At 36.9% G+C, this 26,645-nt stretch overlaps 2 protein-coding genes across 2 annotated transcripts in view; both read right to left on the bottom strand.

Moving 5' to 3' along the window:
* The window catches only part of LOC135224723 (zinc finger SWIM domain-containing protein 4-like), a 288,431-nt gene extending 273,344 nt beyond the window's left edge, over nucleotides 1-15,087 (bottom strand). Inside the window, exon 1 of the mRNA XM_064264019.1 lies at nucleotides 14,974-15,087. The gene's annotated coding sequence lies outside the window, so the exon portion shown is untranslated. The remainder of the gene's footprint in view (nucleotides 1-14,973) is intronic.
* Nucleotides 15,088-25,687: 10,600 nt separating this feature from the next.
* LOC135224899 (zinc finger BED domain-containing protein 5-like) lies at nucleotides 25,688-26,270 on the bottom strand. The gene is made up of 2 exons (XM_064264223.1): nucleotides 25,985-26,270; nucleotides 25,688-25,833 (listed from the first exon to the last, which is right to left on the bottom strand). Exons 1-2 carry the CDS (start codon nucleotides 26,268-26,270, stop codon nucleotides 25,688-25,690), a joined length of 432 nt encoding a protein of 143 aa, XP_064120293.1.
* Nucleotides 26,271-26,645: the final 375 nt, after the last annotated feature.

The following is a 26,645-nucleotide window of genomic DNA, read 5'->3' as shown; positions in this document are numbered from 1 at the left end:
TGCACCGTTTCCTAATACGATTTACCAGCCATAGTCCGCCCACGAAGCTTAACATTCTAAGGTCACATGTTTTCAAAACCTCCTTTTCCCTCGTCAGTGTCAATGTATCTGTTGACCAGAATAATATATGTAGGTCCCAAATACTATAGACATTGGAACCAGGTTGTTATAATCGTTCTGTTGCTGAAATTTTCGAAAGCACGCGAGATGTGTATGGCGATGTACATTCGAAAGAGTGTAGGAAAGAAGTGAGGTCGATTACTCTAACTTGATTCCTACATTGTCCCTGTTGGTTGATAGAGTTCAAAGGTGCACATCGGGTTTCCTACTCCTTGTCATACCTCGCCGCCACTTCTGGATGGTTTCGGGCAAGGGCCCGTACTGGCATGAGTCAGCTTGGGCGAAATAAACGAACCATTCCAACATCGGGTAAAACCACAGCCATCTTGAATCTATTCAAGATGGCGGTGGTAAAACTGAGGCGCTAATCGCGAGTGAGGTATTTATTAATTCTGACGAGAACGCGAAAGTATTTCCACAGATATTTAGGATTAGAATGTCATACACAAGTCGCAGATGCCACAATTAGTCAGGTACGTATCAAATCGTCTATCTCCTTCACGAAAATTAGCGTCCGTCCCTTACTGTTCGAAGATGTTTTACCCACTCGTATGTGAATTCAGTTCCGTGGGAACTGGATGTGAAGGAGGAGGACCTTCAGAAAGAACTGAATCATCTCCTCAAGAGTATAAGTTGAGTCAAAATCCCACTGTTGCCAAAGGGGAGTCGGGAATAAAAATACACTCACTCTTAATATCCGAGATTAAGAAGCCCCTGGATTTGCAGTTCGGGGAAGCAGCTGTCGCCGAAAACACCGACAAAGGGACAGGTCATTTTAAAAATTTAAGGTCCAGACGCTGATTATTTTGAATTATGTCGCTGGATATGGAAACAGCAAAACTTTTTTCATTACAGTCCCATGATTCGGCAATGAAATATTGTAGAATCTGCACCAGTAGATCCGAAGGGCCGATATTTCCGTATTCTAAAAGCAGAACACATTTCAGCCTTACTCGACAGTCATTTGTTTTTCTAAGCGCTGAACGGGTGATAAGTTTCCGTTGGGACCGAAACGATTTATTAGCCACTGGTAATTTTAGGAACCTCGAATACTTCTATTCTTAGCAGGTTTTACCTTAATAAAAAAGAATATTGCTACATATTCTTTCTTATTTTAAACTTATATTTAACGCTTTAGAATAAAAATGACTCATTTCCATTTTAAACAAAAATGACTAATACAACAAACATCTTTAGCTAACAATTTACAAAACACACGACCTATACGTACACATACTAACGAACACCGAAGAGAGATAGATTAATAAGCAGACGGAGAGAGAGAGAGAGAGAGAGAGAGAGAGAGAGAGAGAGAGAGAGAGAGGCAGGCATATCCCAATATTGATTCGCGTTTGGCAACAACTTCCATCAGATAATGAGGCTATCCACTTAGCCGCAGTTTTTGTTTCTGAACTAAATCCACGAAGTTAGAGGCTTTAAATGAAAGCGGACGGATACTGCTGTAGTTCCAAAGACAATGGCCTTATTCTCTCGCCTGGTCTGGGCATCGGATAGAGAGAGAGAGAGAGAGAGAGAGAGAGAGAGAGAGAGAGAGAGAGAGAGAAATTATTGACTCGGGTGAAATCCAATATTTCTGACAATAATGCTGTACAAATGGATGCTGTATACCAAAACAAAGGGGGTATCATCACGATATCGGTCCTGTAAGTATATAAAACAAAAGGTGACCAGGTTTGTTGTTCTTTTATGCACGGAATTCTCATCCCAGATTGTGCAGTCTCAAGTAGGCACTGACATAAGGGGTTTTCTTCTTTTTTTGCCAGATTTATATACATATATATAAACATATATATATATATATATATATATATATATATATATATATATATATATATATATATATACATATGAGTCATATCACATAACCGTAATTCGTATACATACATCAAGTGTATATATATATATATATATATATTATATATATATATATATATATATATATATATATATATATTAAGAATACTAAAATCATCACTAACTCATAAAAATCTAAAAAAAGCACAACAGATATTTGACATTTACAAATACAAATTAAAACGAGAACTCGAAAGGAACACCTACCAAGGTAAGAGTTAAAAAGTGACTAAAAAGGCAGAGAAAATTAACATAAGAAGATGACTAAACAGAACGTGGAGAGTAAACAAACAGGCAGTTATGCTAAAAACAGTTGTGTGGACGACGATTGGGTGTTTAGTGTTGGTACATTGGTCTTAATAAGTATATATATATATATATATATATATATAATATATATATATATATATACTTATTTTACTTTATCTTCCCGCTACTTACCAGTGGCATAAAGGGAATATTTATATATATATATATATATATATATATATATATATATATATATATATATATATATAATATATATATATATATATATATATATATATATACAAAATTTCCCACACACTAGAGGACAGTAGCTCCCCAAAGAGACTTTGGACGTAACTTTGAAATAACGCTCCGTGCATCTTTTTACTATTATTTTCCTGCACATCAATAATAATGGTTTATGTGGTCACCCATCCAATGACTGATCTGACCCGAATATCCAAACCCTGGACTACAGATGTGGAAGGGACGTGTCATGCTATACCCCATCTCTAGACTGTAACAAAAACACATGATAAAGACGCGCTTATCATCTGCTAATCTGCCAAGGCACTTACCATTTCCCTGTGAGATACAGGCCTATGGAACCGGGATATTTGACATACGATTTTGCGAGCCCATGATGTGAACAGCGTGAATTATATACTCTTTCGTAAACTGGTTATACTACTCACTTTAACTATCCCGATAAAATTAATGTTTGTTGTCTCAAATACTAAGCTATTTTACTGATGAAGGGTTTAAGAATGTAATTATTGCTTTATAGTAATATTTTATACACTGTTCCACGATAAGGTCATATTAAGAACTGCTCTACGTCCAACATCATAGCCGGTCGGCAATAAAGGAATCATAGCAATAATAATGAAAATGCTTGTACTATTCTTTAAACTGGTCAGCTGGTATGGTGGCTGGCGTCGCGGAATGACCCTCAGATGTCGCGGGTTCGCGCCTATCCAGTGGCGTTGAAAATTCACTGGCTCTGTACCGTGATTAGTTACTGCTGCAGTGTGGGATCTGCGGTGAGAGGTTGCAACCAACATTCTTCGGAAGCTTGAACTTCAAGTTGATGTGTTACCCTGTATGTCCTTGTTGCATGTGAATCGGTTCTACCTAATGAAAAGATAATCTCTAAAACTTCTAACGCTTTTGTCCCCTTTCAAGCTCATTCTGGTTCTTGTGGGGTTCCCTGAGTTACTGTAACTATGGCCTTCAAAAACTCCTACTCCAGATGTAAATCGATGGACATCATGAACTAGATGAAATTTCTATTTGAAAACACGCACAAATGGCAGCAAGGAATCCATATTAAATACTACAATAGGCGTTTTCTTTCAAACACTTCTACGGGGTCCCAGCGACCGGCGCAGGGCTGCCAACTTGTGATTGGGGAGCTCTCGACGGTAATTAACCACGCGGAATTTTACACAGGGGACAAGGGCAAGGCCGCCGGGACGGATAGTTCATAGTTATCCTCAGTTTTTCACAAGTTACTGTGCTGAGGGGTCGCTGTGAACTAGGTCTAGACCTTGGCTGTGAAGTTCTGAGAGGTTACTGCGAAAACTCCTAGTAAGTAAATTTCCTTTCACTTGTATTGTGCGTTTTAACATTTGTGTGTTATAATTGAGTATTTGCTGTTTAGCCTTTATTTAGCGTAACCCAGGTTTTAAGGATTATTTATCACTGAAAAAATCTTATCAAGTTCTCTGTGAATATAACTATCATTCCAGTCTGAACATTACTTGTGGGGGCCCAGGGAGCGAGGTATATAGAAACTGATGTATTTCCAGAAATACAATTTAGCACATCATAATTATAAGAGAGACGCAGATATTTTACTGTATTCCACAGTTTGGTTAGTGATATAAAAAAAACTACTTTATATTGCTCAATTTGTTGTTAACTCGTATAGTGTTTACGTCCAGTTTCCATGGTTAGTTTAAGCCTTGAGTTACTCTAGTACTGATGTTGCCTTGAATCCAGGTAAAATAAATCACAGATTAAAAAAAAAAAGTCACAGGAAGAAAAAAGTTACGATAATATTTCCTGGATAGTGACCCTCTAAGGGTTTTAACCCGTTATGTATCCACCTTTGCGGAATGTTCGTACCGGGATTATTAATCCAGGTTCGTACCAGGATTATTAATCCAGGTTCGTACCAGGATTATTAATCCTGGTTCGTACCAGGATTATTAATCCAGGTTCGTACCGGGATTATTAAATTACCGCAGGTTTCATACCAGGATTATTAATCCAGCGTTCGTACCAGGATTCTTAATCGCAGGTTCGTACAGGAATTATTAATCAGGTTCATACGCTAGGATTTTACATCCTGGTCGTACCAGGATTATTTAATCCCAGGTTCGTACCAGGAATCCTGGTTCGTGCCAGGATTATTAATCCTGGTTCGTACCAGGATTATTAATCCTGGTTCGTGCCAGGATTATTAATCCTGGTTCTTACCAGGATTATTAATCCTGGTTCTTACCAGGATTATTAATCCTGGTTCCGTACAGGATTATTAACTCCTGGTTCGTAACCAGGATTATTAATCTGGTTCGTACAGGATTATTAATGCCTGGTTCGTATACCAGGATTATTAATCGCAGGTTCGTTTCGCAGGATCCTTGGGTTCGTGCCAGGATTAATTTAATCCTGGTTCGTAACGCAGGATTATTAATCCTCAGGTTCGTGCCAGGATTTATAATCCTGGTTCGTACAGGATTATTATATTCTGGTTCGTACGCAGGATTATTAATCCAGGTCGTACCAGGATAATTAATCCTGGTTCGTAACCAGGATTATACCTTAATCCGGCGTTTTCGTACCAGGATTATTAATCCTGGTTCGTACCAGGATTATTAATCCAGGTTCGTACCAGGATTATTAATCCAGGTTCGTACCAGGATTATTAATCCAGGTTCGTACCAGGATTATTAAATGCTGGTTTTTGTACCGAGGATTGTTAATCAGGTTCCCGGTACCAAGGATAATTAATTCGGTTGTATCACCCGGGATTATTAATTGCCACAGGTTCGTTACCAGGATATAATTCCAGGTTCGTACCAGGAATATATTAATTCCAGGTTTCCGTAAACGGATATTAATTCAAGGTTCCGTATAGGATTATTATCTGGCTTGCGTACCAGGATTATTAATTTCCAAGGGTTCCGTAACCAGGATTATTAAACCAGGTTCGTACCACGGGATTATTAATCCAGGTATCAAACCAGGATTATTTATATCCAAGGTTCGCTACCAGGATTATTAATCCAGGTCCGGATATTTCGAGGAGTATTAATCCAGGTTCATACAGGATATTAATCTGGTTCGTACCAGGACATTAATCCAGGTTCGTACCAGGAATCCTGGTTACGTGCCAGGATTATTAATCACCTGGTTCGCCGCCAGGATTGATTAATTCCCATGGATTGCGTGTTACCCAGGGATTATTAATCCAGGTTCGTGCCTAATTGGCTTATTTATCCTGGTTCCTTAGCAGGATTATTGATACTGGTGGTTCTTACCGCAGGATTATTAACTTCCTGGGTTCCGTTACAAAGGATATCAATCCTGGTTCGTACCAGGATTATTAAATCCTGGGTTCGTTACCAGGAGTTATTAAATCTATGTTCGCTACCAGGATTAATTGAAATCCAAGGTTCGGTTCCAGGACAATCCTGGTTCGCATGCCAGGAGTTGAATTAACTCCTATTCATACCGTACCCGGATTAGAATCCAGGTTACGTTTTGCCAGGATTATTAATCCATGGTTCGCGAACCAGGAGTTATTAACTCCTGGTTTCGTAACCAGGATTAATTAATCCAGGAATTCGTCACCAGGAGTTATTTAATCGCACCTGGTTCGTTAACCCAAGGACTTATTAATCCTGGTTCGTACCAGGATTATTAATCCAGGTTCGTACCAGGATTATTAATCCTGGTTCGTACCAGGATTATTAATCCCGGTTGCGCTACGGGCCATTGGATTAACTTAATCCATGAGTTCGTAACCTAGAAATTACACTTAACCCTGGACATTCGGCTTACGACATGGAATATTAATCCAGAGGTTACCGTACCAGGTTAATAAATTTATTAATGCCAAAATTATTAATTCCAGGTTCATACCAAGGGGGGGATTTTTTTTTTATTAAATCCAGGTTCGTTACCAGGATTAACGTACCAGGATTATTAATGCTGGTTTGTACCAGGATTGTTAATCCAGGTTCGTACCAGGATAATTAATCCAGGTTTGTATCAGGATTATTAATCCAGGTTCGTACCAGGATTATTAATTCAGGTTCGTACCAGGATTATTAATCCAGGTTCGTAACAGGATTATTAATCCAGGTTCGTATCAGGATTATTAATCCTGGCTCGTACCAGGATTATTAATCCAGGTTCGTACCAGGATTATTAATCCAGGTTCGTAACAGAATTATTATCCAGGTTCGTTATCAGGATTATTAATCCTGGCTCGTACAGGATTATTAATCCAGGGTTCGTACCAGGATTATACTCCAGTTCGTACCAGGATTAATTAATCAGGTTGTATCAGGATTATTAATCCAGGTTCGTACCAGGATTATTAATCCAGGTTCGTACCAGGATTATTAATCCAGGTTCGTACCAGGATTATTAATCCAGGTTCGTACCAGGATTATTAATCCAGGTTCGTACCAGGATTATTAATCCAGGTTCGTACCAGGATTATTAATCCAGGTTCGTACCAGGATTATTAATCCTGGTTCGTTCCAGGATTATTAATCCAGGTTCGTACCAGGATTATTAATCCAGGTTCGTACCAGGATGTATTTATATTCCTGGTCGTTCCAGGATATTAATCCAGGTTCGTACCAGGAGTATAATCCAGTTCGTCCAGGATTATTAATCGCAGGTTTCGTTACCAGGTATTATTAATCCAGGTTCGTACCAGGATTATTAATCCAGGTTCGTTCCAGGATTATTAATCCAGGTTCGTACCAGGATTATTAATCCTGGTTCGCACCAGCCCGTTGGGGATTACCGTAGCTAATGTGACTTTTTTTTCGTGTGACTTTTTTTTTCCGTAGCCAAAATTGAGAAATATTTTTTTCCAGTGAATTTATTACCGACCACCTTTGCGGTATTAAAAGTTTGTCCTCAAGTCTTAACTGAATTTTCGCGACGAGGTTTGATTGCTCAATCAGAACTCATTCCGCTATCATGTTCAGGACAGTGGCTGTTGAGGTGGTAATCCTTCATATGAATAATGATTGTGACTTAGTCAGAATGTTGAAACGTTTATCCATTTATATTACCATGAAGTGAGCTTAAGATCTTAAAGCCACGGTACTCAGATGCCACCACTGTCAACGGTGTTTTGTTGCTTGTAAACAAAAATAACTATTAACTACTTGAACCTCACCCAGTTGAACCTTCGCTTTACAGAGATGTATACATTTATGTATATGTATAGATTTATAAAAATGTTTAATCGGTCATCCTATAAATTAGATTAAAATCCAGCTGCGTTTTGCGAAATATATTAAAAGCATTAAAAATCCCTTACAATTTCAAGACCAAGGTGATTACAGTGTAATACAGTACGAGAAGGAAATTACATATGTTACAGGAAAAATAAAGAAAATGGCAGCCATCTTCGGTTATTGCTAAACTGCAAATCTAAATACTATCTAATCATGGTTAGCTATTATAGTTGCATAATAAGATAACAAACTTATCAAACTTGCAATTCCATCATGTAAGTTAAAGTTAGGTACTGACTATTATCGATTTCTTTGCATTATTCATTTTAAGTAATTAACTCTATTGCAAGTCAACACTTGAAATGATACAGTATTACACGAATTTCTAGGGATATTGTTCTAGAGAAACGATGAGCTGGCTATCGGACAAGCATTCACACCCGAGCTTGGTGTTTCTCGCTGTACAAACAATAACGAAAAACAAGTTAGCGATTTATTCACGTACGCAACAGGTATGGTAATGCGTGCAACTGAACTGAATGACGCGCTATCATGGCGGTGTTATAGTGATTTCAACAGGACTGCGTACAAATGATAAGAAGATACGCTACGCGCTTATCCATATGTTGGAGGCTTATTATTGTTAAGATCAAGTGTTTAGTTATAATACGCACATACACACACTATGTATATACGTGTGTATATATTGTGCACATACGTATATAGAATTACCTGTCACTTTTAAACATATACATAACTATAATTGTGATAACCACATGTCGTATTCTAAACACTTTTTGGATACGCTTGACACTACAAAGCCTCCTATCCCAAACGCAAGAGCATTAAGTCATTCCGATGTCCGTAGCAGGATTCGAACCTGCATCCACGGCATCAGAATGAGGTCACGTCGGCAACGTGACCTCTTTCTTTCACGCTGGATGCGGTTTCGAATTCATACTAGGGACATCGAAATTTCTTTATATAATATATATATATATAATATATATATATATATATATATATATATATATATGTGTGTGTGTGTGTGTGTGTACTCTTCCGATGAAGTGGCTCTCGGGATGCGGCTGCTACCCTTATGCCATTCTTTGTCGCCCACAGCAGTTAACCAGTTACCAGGTACATAATTTATGGCTTTGCTTAACTAAGGGGAAAACAGTTTTAATGGAGTGGGATAAACCGTTTTTCTTTTGGGATCGAACTCAGGCTTCCTGATTGTCGAGGAAATGTTAAGGCAGTGTTACTTGGGCAATACGGGATAAGACGTAACAGATAAATATGAAAAGGGAAACATTAGACAAAACTAGACACTTTCGTGAAAAATACTAAGTATATTAATATTGTGCGTTTATTGCATAAAACAAAATTCATTATGGCATATCAATGGTCCATTTTTAACATTAACATTAGCTTTGCTTTGCCGCTGCAATTTTTGGTTTTTTGTTTTATAATGCCACAATGTAAAATTGTTTATTAGTGCTACTGTAGTGCTACAAAATGCTTTGAAGTACAGTAAAATGATGAATGAATTACAGTACATATAGTAGACTGCTTATCATGTAATTTTTAAACCGTATAGTATCATTGGTTTCCAATTATACCTACGGGTTAATAAATGCATCTTTAAATTGAAATAACATACAATGTTACAAATAAAAACAAACATGTCGCAGAATCAAATTACCCTGACAACGATGATAAATATCAGAACGATCACCTATTCTTAAAGCAGCATTGTTTTTTAATCCGCCAGTTTTTAATTTAATTAATCTATATTTGTTTTATATTATATTTATTTTTTTATTTTATATTTATATTTATTTTCTTAGACTAATATCCTTTGCCGTGATCTCGCAAGTGGGTAGCTTTCGGGCAAGCTACCCATGCCGAAGGGGCCCCACCACCGCTGATGGGTATATCGTGCGCAGTGTTCCTTGTTTAGTGTCTGTATGCTGTTAGTTGACGGTTTTATTTGGTGCGCGATGAAGCCTGTTTTTTTTAAATTCAGGCAGATATACAATGCTACAGTAACAATAATCCTTAGCACCTCAGAGGCGTGATCGGTATGATCTTGGCCTGCCACCTCGGTTGCCGCGAGTTCGATTCTCGGGCATTCCATTGAGGTGTGAGAGATGTGTGTTTCTGGTGATAGAAGTTCACTCACGACGAGGTTCGGAAGTTACGTAAAGCCGTTGGTCCCGTTGCTGACTGGTTCCATGCAACGTAAAAACACCATACAAACAAACAATCACTAAATAAGACTACGGTTATTTAAACAGAACTCATATACTCTACTGCTCAGCATATTTAGTCAAATGTAACAATGTTAATGCGCTCGGGCATACGTTTCAGTAACAGCCGGATTCGATAAACTTCTAAAATTCCTTTCGAATTGGAATGGAATCGGAATGTACCCCGTATAGGATGGATAGTGCCGCCAGTGCACCTCATGCGGTGCACTGTAGGTATTATTTTAGGTTCTTCTTAGGGTGAGGCCACACCAAACGCGGCGAGCGTGGAGGTTGGAGGGAAGAGGTTCCCGCGGCAGTTTGAATCATAGGTATCTTATGCGGGTGGCCACACAAGACTAGCGGGACGGCTCGACCCTCTGCAGTTGCCGCCAGGCGATGTAACATGTTTTAAAATACCGCGGCGGTTCAGGCGTCTTCAACCGAAACAACCCCATTTTCTATATGATTAGGGAGGGACTATGTTACTTGAATGGTTACTTCCCTTTATTGATTATATTGATAACTATGTTGTGAAGTTAGTTCCCGTATTAAGGAACTTTCATTTGTAACCTAGAAATTGTTTAAAGCATATTATCATTGTTAAGTAACTGATATTAGCATAGAAACGATTAAGTTTTAAGCGACTACATTTATTATCTATTCAGTAAAATATTGAGTTAATTATTCCATATCTGTAATGCATGCTTAAATTAGCAGTTATTTCAGCACCTCTCATTTGTGTACTTTCAGAATGCGTTCAATGAGTTCTTATATAGTCTAAATACTTTCCCAGGGGATGAGTTCATCATTGAATTTAAAGTGAATATAGAAAAAGGACCACACTACGTAAATAGACCCTCCGACTTGACATGGTCACTAACGTGCAGATGAACTGGCAATCAGTTGCCGAAGTGTCACCTGTTCAGCGGTTGTGGCTACATAAGAATCATTTAATTGGGGAGGTGTTTCGGAAGAGAGCTTTGTGGGATCCCTGTGATCCATTCCATAAAATTACTTTTTTTCAAGAAATGGAAGAGGAGTAGAACAAGTGGCCCTCAGATGTAGCCATCGGTGTCATGCATTCGACCCCCAAAAACTTAAAGGTGCCAACTATTATGCACTCAGCCACTCAAATAATCCTTGTCCAGCTGCATAGACTTGATAACTATACGAATCCTCAGTGCAGCAGTATCACTTATTTATGAAATATTCGTGGTACTTTGTACTTTCTTTATTAATGTTAACAATGAAGCAAAACTGATTTTTCCTTGTGTTACTTTCTTTTATGTAGTTTCCATTAAACTATTTTGTTTTAAATACCGGTAAATTGTTTTATTTCACATAATTCCAGACAATAATCAATTATACGTCTTATATAATTTGCAATTAATTCTCGCTCTTTTGTTTTTCTAAGTATCTTTAAGGAAGTAACCCTATATGCTGTTAGTTTTGCAATAATGAAAAGTTAAAATCCACATTTTCTTTTCGCTTCCCCAAAAGTAATAACTATATGGGAAGTAAAAATATATATATATATGGATATTAACCTTTTATTATCACAAAATTCACTGCCAAGCAAAGAACCAAAAGACCTTTAGGTTATACGTACTCTATCGTCAAGTTTGACACTTACGATTTCTATTAAAGGCAATTTCCTATCCAAACGTTACTTTGCAAAGAAGTATATCTTTGACTGCTGAGAGTGACGCGCGGGAGGGAAGGAGGGAGGGTGGCGTTTCTGGTGTGGCCATGTGTAGTTTTGACGCTGCTCTCCCGCCCGAGACGTGCCTGCAACCTCGACGCTCCCCGCGCCCGGTGTGGCCTTACCCTTAGCGCGTCTACGTCCCCTAGCTGCAACCCCTTTAATGTACCTCCTTTCATATTCTCTTTCTTCCATCTTACTCTCGTAACAATTGATTCATAGTACAACTGGGTTGAGGTTTTCCTCCTGTTAAACCTTTCAATCCTTTTAACTGTCAATTTCCGTTTTCGCTCTAAATGACCTCATAGGTCCCAGCGCTTGGTCTTTGGACTAAATTCTATGTTCAGTTCAATGGAATGTAGAATTCTGGCCGAAGGCGCCGAGCACTGGGGTCGTCATTAGCGCTGAAACGCAAATTTGGAGTAGCCTAAAAAGATTTTAAAAATGCAACAGGAGACAAACCGCCCAGTTGCATTATAAATCAGTTGTTAGGAAAGGGTGGGAAGTAAAAGGAAAGAGAATATGGAAGGCGATACCGTAAAAGGAATGAAAGGGTTTCAGCTGGTGGCCGAAGGGATGCTGCAAAGAACGTTGCAGTACCACCTAAATAGCGCACCACATGAGGTGCAGTTATAGCACTACCAGATCCCCGCCCTACGGAGGCCTTTCGAGTATAGAAATCTCTTCTAAATATGGATGATACTGTCATCTACAAAACGATAAGATTTGCCTCTCGCGCTTTACTGATAAAACCTTGTCTGATAAGGAGAGATTTCTGTATTCGGAAAGACGGCAGAGAATCGCCTCGTACAGTCGTACTAGGTTGTCTTTGCTCTCACTAGTCGCCTCGTACCAGTGAGTAAAGATAACCTCACCTCGGAAAGACAAGAGAGTCGCCTCGTACTAGTGAGCAGACAACCTCACCTCGGAAAGACAGCAGACTTGCCTCGTACTAGTGAGCAAAGATAACCTCACCTCGGAAAGACAGCAGTGTGTCGCCTCGTACTAGCGAGCAAAGACAACCTCACCTTCAACGGACCAGTCGTCATTATGATTATCATTATTATTGTTCTTATTATTATCATCAGTGTCATTATTATGCGCCGAGTAGTCATCTGGATGGGATCGACGTGAACAGCCCTTTGTTTATCCTTCTAAATTTCAGAAAGAAATAATCGAGAGCCATTCACTTGCTAAGTATACTTCATGCTAAAAGTATCAGCAAGCTTTTGAGCATAAGTGGCTCCTCATTAATAATGAGCGGCGCGATATAATCCTATTCCGAATATTCGAGTTTCTCGTTTCTCTCTCTCTCTCTCTCTCTCTCTCACACACACACACACAGAATTTAAAAGTGAAAGGGGATAATTTATGTCTGGATTAGTTTACGCACATACAACACGCACGCACACGTGTATATATATATATTATATATATATATATATATATATATATATATATCTATATATATATCTATATATATATCTATATATATATCATATATATATATATATAATATTTATATATATATACATATATATAGCTTATATACCTTATATATGAAATTATAGCGTGAAAGGATGTAAGACGGTTTTGACATTTGCCGATGATACCGAAATGATCGGGGTTAATGAAAAACTGCAGAAACTGTTGAGTCTATAACTGTCTCTACAAAAGTAAATAAATAAATAAAGTGGGCTTACATGTGAACGAACGTCAGTGGAAACAAGGATATGAATAAATGAATGTTAGTAATGGAAGGTGGAAGGAGATAATTCGCGCAGGTATCATGTAAATATAACAAATGATAGGTGAACCTAAGGTTCCAGTGTCTGTGCAGAACCTGAATGAGGAAAGACTTACAATTTCTATGGAAGCTGAGAACTCTACCTTTTTAGTGTAAATCACAATCCTTTGAGACAGAAAATAGTCTTTGTATTCTATCGTTTTCGCTGAAAATAAATATAGCATAATGTGAACAATGCTGTAGTACGTATATAGTGCAGCAAGACGTTCCACGCCACGATACCACGCCATGCTTCCCGCAAATTTGTTTATAAACAGTAATATCTTTGATAATGCTTATCAGTCAGGTGGCAGATTACAAATTCAAGGTCAATGACCAAGGAGCTGTAACGAGAACCGCTCTTTCCTACATTATTATTGTTCTAAATGTAAATTATTCGTTGCAAACAAAACTGAAGGCAATTAACTGGTAAAAAAAATAAGTTTTCATTTGTTAAAAGACTGTGTAGGGAAACGCGTAAAACAGCTGACGCATTTATCCGAAAAATACAAATAAATTCTCAAACAGAAAAAGATATTCGTTCATCAACATCAAGCATCAACGCAAGTCACAAAAGCGATTCAAGCCTTTAAGTAGCTTCTACCAAACTTAAGAACATCCAAATCATTGACACTGCCGGGAAGAAAACTATTACGTAGTTAAATCTGTTAGTGATAACGGGCCTATCGAAACAGAATGTGTTTACCGATTCCCAACAAAGCGAGTGCAAGGGACTACCACATAGTCTAGTCTACCACGTAGCTTTTGTGCTGTAGAGAATCCCCCCCACAGCATGACAGAATCCCATCCTAAAGCTTGTGACGGGTTAGCCCGTCTGAGGGGAATGACGTCACAGTATTTCATGGATAGGCCTATGTATCTCGTCAAAAGTTTTGGCTACTAAGACTGTTAGTCTCAAAACGCATCTGACAACAGTAACAACTACCACACCAACAACTACGAACAATAACTGGAACTATAACAGAACAAAGGCAATTACCATATGAGCAACCATAGCAGAAATAACAGGAATTATCTTGACAACAAAAGGGTTAGCCACAATAAAAGTTAAGAATAGCGTAGGCCTATTCCTATCATCCTAATGTTTTAAGCTGTGAAAACCGACGGTGATGTTGAACCTGTAGGCCTATGTCACTTTTTGGTTTGTTTCTTTGAAATGGGACTGTTTTTTAAGGAAATTCCTACCTAATTATGTCTACTAAGATTCCTTTATATGATAATTTTAAACAGCATAGGCTATCCACGGCTGTAGAAAAAGAAAACCGACAATTCTACTATGTATACTACAGCTGCATATTGGTATGTAAACGTAAGAAGGCTTAATTACTTGAATTTTTTTTTTTAAAACCTGTACTACTACTTAATATAAACATGGTTTCCAAAATATTCCATATCAAAAGGCCTTTCAACACTGTAAATGGTAATGTAAAACCATCTCCCTATGGTTTATTCTGTAGTGACCAAAACTTTACTTACAGTTAGAATGACGACTTATGAAATCAATTTATCACAAAGCAAGCAAGGACTGTGTGGTGGACAGTCGTCGCAGACGGTTGATTGCCAGTTTGGGACTCCTGGCTGGCTAGCCAGGTTAGGCTAAGCCAGCCGACCAGTAAAATTTGAGCATGGTTCTGTTTTCATTTAGATCAATAGTTTGTAAATAGTTCATAAATTGTGCAAGAGGGTTAAGCAAACATATAATTTAATTTAAAATTTTATTGTTGGTAAATACATTTAGATACGTTTCAATACTATTGATACTACGTTGACATCTTGCCGTAGTGAACAGCGAGAGAAGCAATTTTCCCGCCACTGCGTCTGGCTGTTCCATTCGCCACCCCGAAAAGGGAGCTTACATTCAACAATAATAACATAACCTATTTCGAATATTAATGGTGTAATTCGCATACAGTAAATTATTAAAACACTTTTCAGTTGCAAATGTACACCCAAATATCCTTTTATTTACCTAAAACTTACACGTAGCGTAACTATTTAAAGCCCGGGACGCAGTGTTACCATACAAAAAACCCACAGCCGGATGGACAGATGAAAAAAAACAGAGTATAGTCTCCCAAGTGTCATCGAAGCCATTCAACGCTGGCGCCCAACTTTCCATATTTCATGTTTTCTTATTTTCTGTAGTTATTAAAGAGCTGTATATAGGATTTTGGTATTTCTTGCAATAGCATTCTTCTTTATGATGATAAAGGAACCTTTCATTCCAACTTGATGAAATAACTATGGATAAAATTAGACGAAAAAGACACAAACCCATAGCACACCAATCAGATTCAAATGGTGGTTGTGACATAGGTTTAAATGCACGTAGTCATGATGTTCAAGGTTGTAGTATGCATAATCTTTGAGTGATTTATATTAACCAGTGAGAGGAAATCCTAAATTTATTGACACACTAAGTATGTTAGCTCTAATTTGAATTGCTGTTGTGGAATTAATATATAAAAATCTCATTTTTAAGTAATTTCTTATTCAGTGTCACTTGCGTTTACCTGTAGGCCTATTGAATTCATGACCATGCGGTCCCTGTGCAAACACAGTAGTCATTCACATTCAGTTTTCTCAGTTTTATTTGAAGAAAGTTTTAAAATTCCAATTTTACGATTAGGTCGTTACAAAATTAATCTGAGATTTCTCATACTTTTGCAGTTTAGATTAAGGCTGCAGTGGCTTTGTAGATAAGCGTAGTGTTTTGTATTGTAATCCTTATAGACTATTAAAGCTTTTGTTTCTGTTTTTGACAGAGTACCGGAGCCACAGAAATAAAACGCAGGTATTGACCTACATTCGACTAAAAATAGGAAATACGAAGAGTATCTATAGCCGGCCGCAGTTTATTTTACTTTGGTAAGTAGTTAATGACCGATGCCATAATGGGTGAGAAAAAGCCGTTGTGTATAACCAGTTTAAGTGAATATCTGTAAAACAGGAGCTTTCAACCTTCACCTCTTCATTATGGACATTACTCAGTGTCAAAATGTTTAAATCGTTATAAATGTGCTCAAATCAAGTTCCAGAAGACATCCGTATTGGAACTTCTACTCAGTTGTGTAGTTACACCTCACCGTTGCTTCAGGAAACTAATAGGCCTAGTTGAAGATTGTCAGACGAGATACCTTTCGTCGATGTCCATAATCATAGTTATCAATTTGGAGAAAAGGGACATTTAAAACTTAAAGCAATATTTCCTAAGTAGATGAAAAAAATATAATATATATGATAATACTGACATCCAGAAGCTGCAACATTATTCCATGAACAGGAAAATAGATGTGAAGTGTGTATGCTAAGTTTCATCTGCGCTGTGGACGGAAATTTTCTAGTACCATGTTCCGTAAAGCAGAAAGATACACAATGATATCTTTAGCCGTAATGATTGATATAAACATACTGCGCTGCTCTGCAGTCATGCTTAATGATAATGCTTAGCAAACGGACAAGTACAACGTTTTTTATGGTCTAACATCGATGGTTTAATCATTCAACTATCCAGTTACGCAAAGAAAGGCATAAGAGCACGTATAAACACCGTGGAGGGTAGTGTTCTCAGTGCACCTCAAGCGGGACAATGTAGGTATTGATTAAGGTTCTTTGCAGAGTCGCTTCGGCCCCAACTGCAACCCCTTCCTTTTACTGTACCTCCGTTCATAGTCTCGTCTTCCATCTCCCTTTCCACCCTCTCTTAACGGTTGTTTCAAGGTGCAACTGCGATGTTTTCCTCCTGTTACACCTTTCAAACTTTCTTATTTTCAATTTTTCTTCCAGTGGTGAATAACCTCATATGTCCCAGCGGTTGGCCTGTGGCCTAAATTTTATATTCTGATGCCAATTCAAAGATTGCGTAGATAATCATCATTACGTCAATTAAGCAAAAAATCACCATCAATAATGACGTGAAATAAAGTTGAAGCTTGATAAAGGCTTTTATCCCTTGATTAATCTACTTCATACCATAAAAGTTATAATAACCAAAAGCAAGATTGAATCGAGCGAGCGAAACGAACTTTGCATTATCTCATGTAGACACCCGAAAATTGGATCTAATTCAAAGACCCAAATCTTCAGGTAGTTTTTTCAAATCTAAGGATTGACCCAAATCATGTTTATTATTTTTTTAAATCTAAGAATTAACCCCAGTCTTATGTTTATTTTTATTATTATTTTTTCTTAGCTAAGAGTTGACCCAAATTTTTTTTTATCTAAGAATTGTCCCAAATCGTACGGCAGTTTTCAGATATAAGTATTTACCTAAATCTTAGTTTTTTTTTTTTTTATTAAGATTACCAATTTTTTTATTATTAAGATCTAAGAACCAATTCTTACGGTAGTTTTTTTTAAATCTAAGAATTGATCTAACTCTTTTGGTAGTTTTTCAGATTAAGAATCAACCTAACTCTCATGGTAGTATTTTTATCTAAAAATTGACCAAAGCCTTATGGTAGATTTTTCTGTCTGTAAGGTCGCTTGGATATAGAATAAAATAAGAGATTATTTTTTGTTTACTCAATTTGGACTGTGTAATACAAGTGACTATTTTTTTCTCATATTTTATTTGAAAATACACACAATGACCCAGTTTACGAACATAGTCGTATTTGTACAAAATATCGAAATTAAAATATGTAGTCCCTATACCTGAATATATATATATATATATATATATATATATATATATATATATATATATATATATATATATATATATATATATATATATATGTAGGGAACTTACCATTCGCGACTTGTACATATTTTTCATAAAAATATCCACACTTTTCTGTGAATCTTTTTTTTTTTTATATATCCTTATAAATATTTTTTTTAACACAAATTTACTTCTGAAATATGCCATTTTCCCTGACAAACTAACACCAATATGGAGTTTTCCATCTACGGAGGAAGGTGCTAAGAACGTAGGCGAAAAATTAGCGATCTGAATATTTATTGTATGCTTCCTTTAAATAATTCATTGGCATATTTTCAGTCGTAACAAATACTTCTCACTTTAACCCGCATGCGCACTTAGGAAAACACAAACAAACAAACATTACCGAAACAAACAAATCCTAAACAAATCACTGCCGGAACTGCGAACAAAAAAATAGATAAATAAATAAAATTAACGCAAACACACCCTAGCAAATACACAATTCTAAATTACAATTGTTTTAAGCTACGCTACGAATCGCTTCATTCCAGAAATAAATATTTTTGAATGAAAGGCAACATTCCAGCCTGGATATTGACTTCCAGTAGCGTGAACATAAAGCTGAATTAAAGATTGAATGGTACATTCAGACACTTTCCGGCTGAATATGAATCTGAAACATCGATGTGAAATGTTGATCCGTGAATTATTATATTATTAATATGTTTGAAGGCGAATCATGACGATAATGTTTACACACACACACACACACATACATACCTATTCCTCTCGACTTGTAATATTTCAAGTCCCGTTCCTTATTTTTCGTGTTCGAAATATTTTGGGTAAAAATTTATTGTTTGGATTAATCTTGGAGGTTCCAGTGATTCGCGTTGAGGGGGCCAATATTATTTAGATGAGACTATGAACTCTGTTGTTTATCTCATATTCATGTCCTTAAAAGCTACCAATTGCTTCGATTAAAGATTTTCTTCGGACTGGAACTGACGAATCGGAGGTTGCGATGTAAAAGATAATAATCCTGTAGTTCATCAAGATACCAACACTGTATTGTTTTACTAATTTAAGAATACGCCTTCAGGAGGTTTTGGGATATCTGTATTTCATCGTCGAAGTAATGAGTTGAAAGGAGCTGCGTTCATACGTATACATTTTGTATTGCAAAATTACTATGATATGTTATGGAGGGAAGACAGTAAATCATTGTATAATTCATGCACGGGACCGGATATAAATATGTATAATGTTTGTGGGAGTGTGTTTGTGTGTTGTGTTTGTGATATGCATATAGCGACTGACAATTTAATAGAGATTTATACTTTTCATGGACATTGAGTACAACCGCTCAGTTATGATCTTCCTTTATAAATGCTTTAGTGTATATATATATAAATCTCCGTTCAGCTGTTAGTTACAGCATTGTGCACATCATATGTGAAATCAATTTCAAACTGACGTCTACGTGACCAATCTATCTGTAGACAGTGTGATCCTTTCTTTCACGTACGATGACCTTCTTATAACGCTGTGTATCGCCATACTTCTCAACTTCACATATCCTGTGCAAAATAATTCAGTGATTCATTAACAGCTTCAGCCACTTTTTTTTATTTATTTTTTTTTTTTTTTGCATCAGTTCGCATTCAGTATCCACAACTCGTTTCCATTAAAGTAGAGATGGTTCAAGAATCCATCTATCCTGTCGCGCGCCATAGACAACATCCTTCGTTGGGGGGATAGTAGTTACCCCAGTGCACCTCATGCGGTGCACTGTAGGCATTACTTAAGGTTCTCTGTAGCGTGCTCTCGGCCCCTAACTGCATCCCCTTTCATTCCTATTACTGTACCTCCTTTCATATTCTCTTTCTTTCGTCTTACTTTCCACCCTCTACAAACAATTGATTCATAGTGCAACTGGCACCAAAAAGTAGTCGTTGGTGGGTCGTTCTCTAGTAAAGTAGTAGCAATATGTGGTTGGTGGGTCGTTCTCCAGTAAAGTGACTCCAAAAAGCGGTTGTTAGTGGGTCGTTTTTAGTAAAGTAGTACCAAAAAGCGGTCGTTGGTGGGTCGTTCTCCAGTAAAGTAGTACCAATATGTGGTTGGTGGGTCGTTCTCCAGTAAAGTGACACCAAAAAGCAGTCGTTAGTGGGTCGTTCTCCAGTAAAGTAGTACCAAAAAGTAGTCGTTGGTGGGTCGTTCTCCAGTAATGTGACACTAAAAAGTGGTCGTTGGTGGGTCGTTCTCCAGTAAAGTGGCACAAAAAGCGGTCGTTCTCCAGTAAAGTGACACCAAAAACCGGTCGTTCGTGGGTCGTTCTCCAGTAAAGGGGCACCAAAAAGGATATTTTAGACCTGGCGATATTGAAGGGACTAATAACTCGCGTTCCGACGCTTGGCAGAACATTTTTTCTAATTAAATTAAGTTTTTTTTTTTCTTTACCTCTGTGTTTTGTTGTAACTTTACAGAGCCGGTGTTCTTAATGTTGGTGTAATTGTTGAGTTCATCATAAATTTTCGTTTTACTTTCCGGGCGTTTCAGCTCTGATGAAAACGTGTTTATTGTTATTATTCCGGAGTTTGTCTTGCTATTAAATGGATAGCCAGTGTTTATACACGCACACACACACACACACACACACACACAAACACACACACACACACACACACACACATATATATATATATATATATATATATATATATATATATATATATATATATATATATATAGTGTTTGTGTGTATGTGTGTATGTATTGTGTGTAATTATACAAATTAGTTTACATAAGTTTACATATTCCGAAATCCTTATAACACGTCTAATTCATATCCATTCAGCTCTATATAAACCTTGGCCCTAGGTTTTAACCCGTTAAGGTAAGATTTTTTTTATTCTTTTTTACTTGTAAATATTTGCTTCCGAGGTTTTAAACCGTTAAGCTTTTTTTTTTTTTTGCTTACCATAAATATTTGCTTTAACCCCATTTATTTCATACAACACATCTTCTCCCTCTTCCTTCTTTTTTTTTTTTTTTTATTTCACTCTTTTAATATTTCACCTTTTTATGATTCGTCCTCTCCCTCGTTCCAGCCATCTCTATATTTTCCAGTGGAGACTCTTTCCTCATCCCTTAATTAGAAATTCTCATTCTTCCCTAAAATCTATTATTATGATAATTTCTTTCGTGGAGATTTATTCTTTAATCTGTCATCTTTTCCCCCAAAGAGGATTTACCTTCAAGTCGCCTTCCCGAAATGAGGGGGAAAATAAAATAAATTATTCCATGAACATATTTTTGACACTTTCAAGTACTCGCGAATATCGGCCATTGTATTTCCCAACAATATTATTTTTTTTATTTTTCCTCCGCGGGGGAGTAGTGCAGTCAGTGCACCTCACGCGGCGCGCTGTAGGCGTTACTTGAAGTTTCTCTGCGGGGTCCCTTCGGCACCTATAGCTGCAACCCTATGCATTCCTTTTTACTTTACCTCCGTTCATTTCTTCGTTCTTCCATCTTGCTGTCCACCCTCTCCTACATGTTTTAACATTATTTTCAGCGCTGAATGACGTCATAGGTCCCAGCGCTTGGCCACTGGCCTGAATTTTATGATCCCATTCCAGTTTATATTCCAGTATTAATTTTCCCTTCTCTTTTAAAACTCGAAACCTTCTGTCTTAACTATAGAAATGCCATTCCAGTCTTTACATTCCAGTATGATTTTCCGTTCTCTGTTAAAACTAAAAACTTTTCTTTCTTAACTATCTTAACTATAGAAAATCCAATTCCAGTTTATATTCCAGTATTGATTTTTCCCTTCTCTTTTAAAACTCAAAACCTGTCTTAACTATAGAAAATCCAATTCCAGTTTATATTACCTTCTCTGTTAAAACTTAAAACCTTCTTTTTTTGACATATAGATTCGCTATCTCTTTTCTTTCACGTTTGAGAATTATAATGATTTCTGCTCTAAACATTTACCCCAGCTCCTCCGTCACAAATCCCGTGTCCTTCCTTTCACGGACAATCGTCTCTATAGTTCCTCTTTGGAGATTTATCACATCCGCAATAAAGATGCGATGTCCTTCATTTCCCTGCGCCGGGATTAATGATCGTATTCTTCCTCGAAATAGTTCCCTCGCCCTCCTAAGGAGATCTGTCTTCCTTTTCAGCAGATACATAAATACAGTTCTATCTCTGTAATATGATAAATTCCTCTATAAAGAGGGTAGCGCCGTCCTTGAGCCTCACGCGGTACACTGTAGGCATTATTTTAGGTTCTTTGCAGCGTCCCTTCAGGGCCCCAGCTGCGACCCCTTTCATTTCTTTTTACTGTACCTCCTTTCATATTCTCTTCCTTCCCTGTTACTTTCCAACTCTCCTAACAATTGTTTCGTAGTGCAACTGCTAGATTTATTATTATTATTATTATTATTGCTAAGAAATTCACAATCCCGTGAAAAACAATCTGTGTGATAAAAATCCACAATTATATGTTTTGTTTTACATAGTAATATTGTTTACTGTAGCATTGTGGGTATTTACGTACATTATTATTATTATTATTATTATTATTATTATTATTATTATTATTATTATTATTATTATTATTACAAGTAGAAAATACCATTAATTTGAAAAGCAAGCTCTTGCAAAATAGAATGCTTAAGTGTGGAAAATACAGATGATAATATATAGCACTGACAGTCTTGATTCGCCAAAGAAATCTGTCTTTCCTTCATAAACAGGAAAAACCCTCACATGAGGATTTACTCTCGTTTTGCAAATAAAGATCCATCGTCCTTCCTTCTCTAAAGAAGAATCTTTATTTCGGCTTTATTTCGGTAATGAAGAGAGATCTGTATTATGACCTTAAAAGGTTCAGTCTATCGCATGAACAATGATGATGTCCGATTTCCTAGGTACTTTTATTTCGACTTCGGCGATTCATTTTTCCCCCGGTCCTAAATTTCTATGTCTTCGATAACTCAATAAAAGTTTCTTAATATTCTGACATTCCATATAGGGAGGTAGTGCTATCAGTGCAACTCATGCGACGCAATGTAGGCATTACTTCAAGTTCCTTAGCAGCGTTCCTACGGCCCCTATCTGCAACCCTTTCATTCCTTTTACTATACCTCCATTCACATTCTCTTTCTTCCATTTTACTTTCCATCCTCTTCTGAAATTTTTTTCAGCAATATTTTCAGCGCTGAATGACCTCATAGATTCCAGCGTTTGGCCTAGATTTTATGTCCCAGTCCGTTTATTGTGCTCTGCGCGTCCATTTGAAATCTTTTCATTATCGTGAAAGAGGGTGTTCCGTGATTTTTATGGATACGAAAAAACTTTCTTCATTTTCCAATGTATACCGTCCGATACTTATTTTCTTTTATTATCTGCAAGGTCTCTCTCTCTCTCATAAATATATATATATTATATATATATATAATATATATATATATATGTATATATATATATACATACATATATATATATATATATAATATATTATATATATATATATATATATATGAGCAGAGATGTGATTCTTATCCAGCCCGATTTCATTAGAAAGCCATCCGTTCTAGAGCTGCTGTGGACCTTAAGAATCTGCCGAACATTGTCGATTAAATGTACAATATTACACGCATAAAGAAAATATAATGGATATGTATTTGGAATTAAATTTCCGATCAAGAGTTAGAGTGGATATATATATATATGTATATGATATATATATATATATATATATATATATATATATATATATATATATATATATATATATATATATATATATATATATATTTTGCTTCGTTCATTCGCAGCACGATTTGATTATCAATATTGTGACCAAGACGATCTGCAAGTAAAAAATATAGTCACTTGCAAGATTTAATTTGCTTTCGGATAAGTGACAAGTAACAGCAATTTTCGATAAGAATTCGGCTAAAATTTATGTGACCAAAGTAGATTTGCGTGTACGTATGCATGTATGCATGCATGTGCGTGAGTATACATATGCAACGCGTAACGGGTCCATATTTAGTTTCAGTGATAGTAGACACTATAGGAGGAATGTTTTTATAAGCATAAAAAGAATAAATAATCTTATTTAGGCCAATGTCAAGATATTCACGTAACCTTATTCCCGGGAGTAGATTGTTCCCCATAATATTCAGCGTTTGGATTAAAAGATGTGTCAGCCACTAAAAACGAGATTCCACGAGATTCCACGAGAGAGACCCGCGAATGAAGTCATTCGGCGAGGGCCCTGTTTTACCAAACCTGTTGAAAATGTATGATAGATAAATAAATGAATTGGGAGATAAACAAACAAACTGCTGTATAAATGAATGCGTAAACGGTTCCATAAACGAGAAATACATTCCGGGTCCTGTGCCCTTTCTGGAAAATATATACACGATGTGGGTACATATATACATATCAATTTACGTTTGACAATATGGATGCCGAGAAAGAGTGTGAGAGAAAGAGAGACTGAAGGAGAATCCCGGTTTGTTTGATAAATGCAGGAGAAACGAAAAGAGATGAAAGGGCTTAGCGTAGATTTAGGAATTGTAATCTGTTTAACCTCGTTCACTTTCCCCTGTTGTTGTTGTGCTTGTTAGATGAAGTTGGGCTTATGCCAACGCGAGCTCTTGCACATAGTAGAGCAGCGTTTGTCCCGTAGAACAGGGGTTCCCAAACTTTTTTACTTGGCGACCCATAAAACTTACTTCAAACATTTTGCGACCCCTCTAGCCAAAAAATATTTTCCTTGGTGGGATATAGATTTTACTTATATATACATCTTGCTTTTATAACTGCGTATAAAACAAAATAATTACGTATATAACCTGAACACATACAAACTATATAAATACCATCCATACATATATATATATATATATATATATATATATATATATATATGTGTGTATGTGTGTGAGAGAGAGAGAGAGAGAGAGAGAGAGAGAGAGAGAGAGATTGTTGTTTGTTTTGTTTTTAAACACAGTTTTAAAGTCCACTACAATCTAACCTTGTTTAATTTAATGGGATGAATGGGCTTGTTTCTTTGAACATAACATCTCGAATCTCGGGGGTGATATCGGAGACTGCAACTTGCAGATCATCTTCTACATTCAATCGAGATCGGTATTTGTTCTTGATGTACGTTAATACAGAGAAGGTAGTTTCACAGAGATAAGTCGATCCAAACGGTGTTAAGATATTCAGTGCTGCCTTTGATAAACCAGGATATTCCTCCGATACTGATATCCAAACCTCATTCAGTGTTGTTGTCCCAAACTTGAGTCGTAAGGTTCTATCAGAAGATAATTCAAGCAGTGCTTCCTCGAGGTCAGATGACAAATGATTTCCAGGAGCAGTGAATAGCATTCGCATCCAGTCATACTAGATCTGACTCTTCTAAAAAGTATTTCTTGAAGTGATTAAGAAGATTTCGAAGATGATTAACTATTATTGCTTTCAAATTATCTAGACATAACTCATTTTCCTCTCCAAACGCTTCAAGTCAGGAAACATTTCAATGTTACCCTCTTCAGCTCGCGAAATCCATCGCTCAAGCTTCTTTGAGAATGCATTTATCTTGTCGAACAATGACAAAATATTTGTGTTTGGGCCTTGTATGGAAAGATTTAACTCATTAAGTTGATCAAAAATGCATGATAAATACACTAACTTTCCTAACCTGTCACTATCAGTCATGAATACACTAAATTCAGAGCCTGATTTTCATGAAGGAATAGGAGGACCTCATCTCTCGGCTGATACTGCCGTGTGAAAACTTTTCCCCGGAGAGCCATCTGATTTTTGTGTGAAGCAACAATGCTTCATGGTCTGAGCCCATGTCTTTGCATAGTGAAGCAAATAACCTGGCATTCAAAGGAGGTGATTTCATGTAGTTGACGAGTTTGACAGCTGTATCAAAAACAGTTTTAAGTTCGGTAACAATGGCTTTGCAAGCGAGAGCTTCTCGATGAATAATACAGTGAGTAAAACGTATATGAGGAGCCACATTATGTACCTTTGCTTTTAGTCCTTTCTTTTGACCTAACATTGCCCCTGCTCCATCCCAAGAAAGTCGAAGCTCATGAAGTTTTTAATCTAATGCCATGAAAATATCATCTCCTGTACACTTTCCTTGTAGCGCAAGGCAAAACGACATAGCTTCATTCAATTTTCCATTGAAGCTATATTTTATAAATGCAAGTAATTGAGAAGAACTAGAAATGTCGGTTGATTCATCTCATTGTAAAGCATAATTTACATTCTTAATCTCTCCATCAGCTGAATCAGTATATATGTCACTTGCAATCTCAGAATTCGCCTCCCAACCGTATTGTTTGACAGGGGTATGGATTCAAGTTCACGAGCCATATCTTTCTCCATGATAGCTCTACACATTGCCAGTGCAGCAGGTTTGATAAGCTCT

This window comes from Macrobrachium nipponense, chromosome 12 (genome assembly GCF_015104395.2).
Source record: "Macrobrachium nipponense isolate FS-2020 chromosome 12, ASM1510439v2, whole genome shotgun sequence".
Lineage (NCBI taxonomy): Eukaryota > Metazoa > Arthropoda > Malacostraca > Decapoda > Palaemonidae > Macrobrachium > Macrobrachium nipponense.
This window is presented reverse-complemented; position numbering and strand designations above follow the sequence as displayed.

Bases quoted from the DNA above. Each gene is read 5' to 3' on its own strand.
- LOC135224899 (XM_064264223.1), bottom strand. From the start codon at position 26,270: ATGTTAGGTCAAAAGAAAGGACTAAAAGCAAAGGTACATAATGTGGCT. The intron at 25,834-25,984 runs GTATCAGCCGAG...TTTCCATACAAG, and splicing joins GGAAAAGTTTTCACACGGCA to GCCCAAACACAAATATTTTG.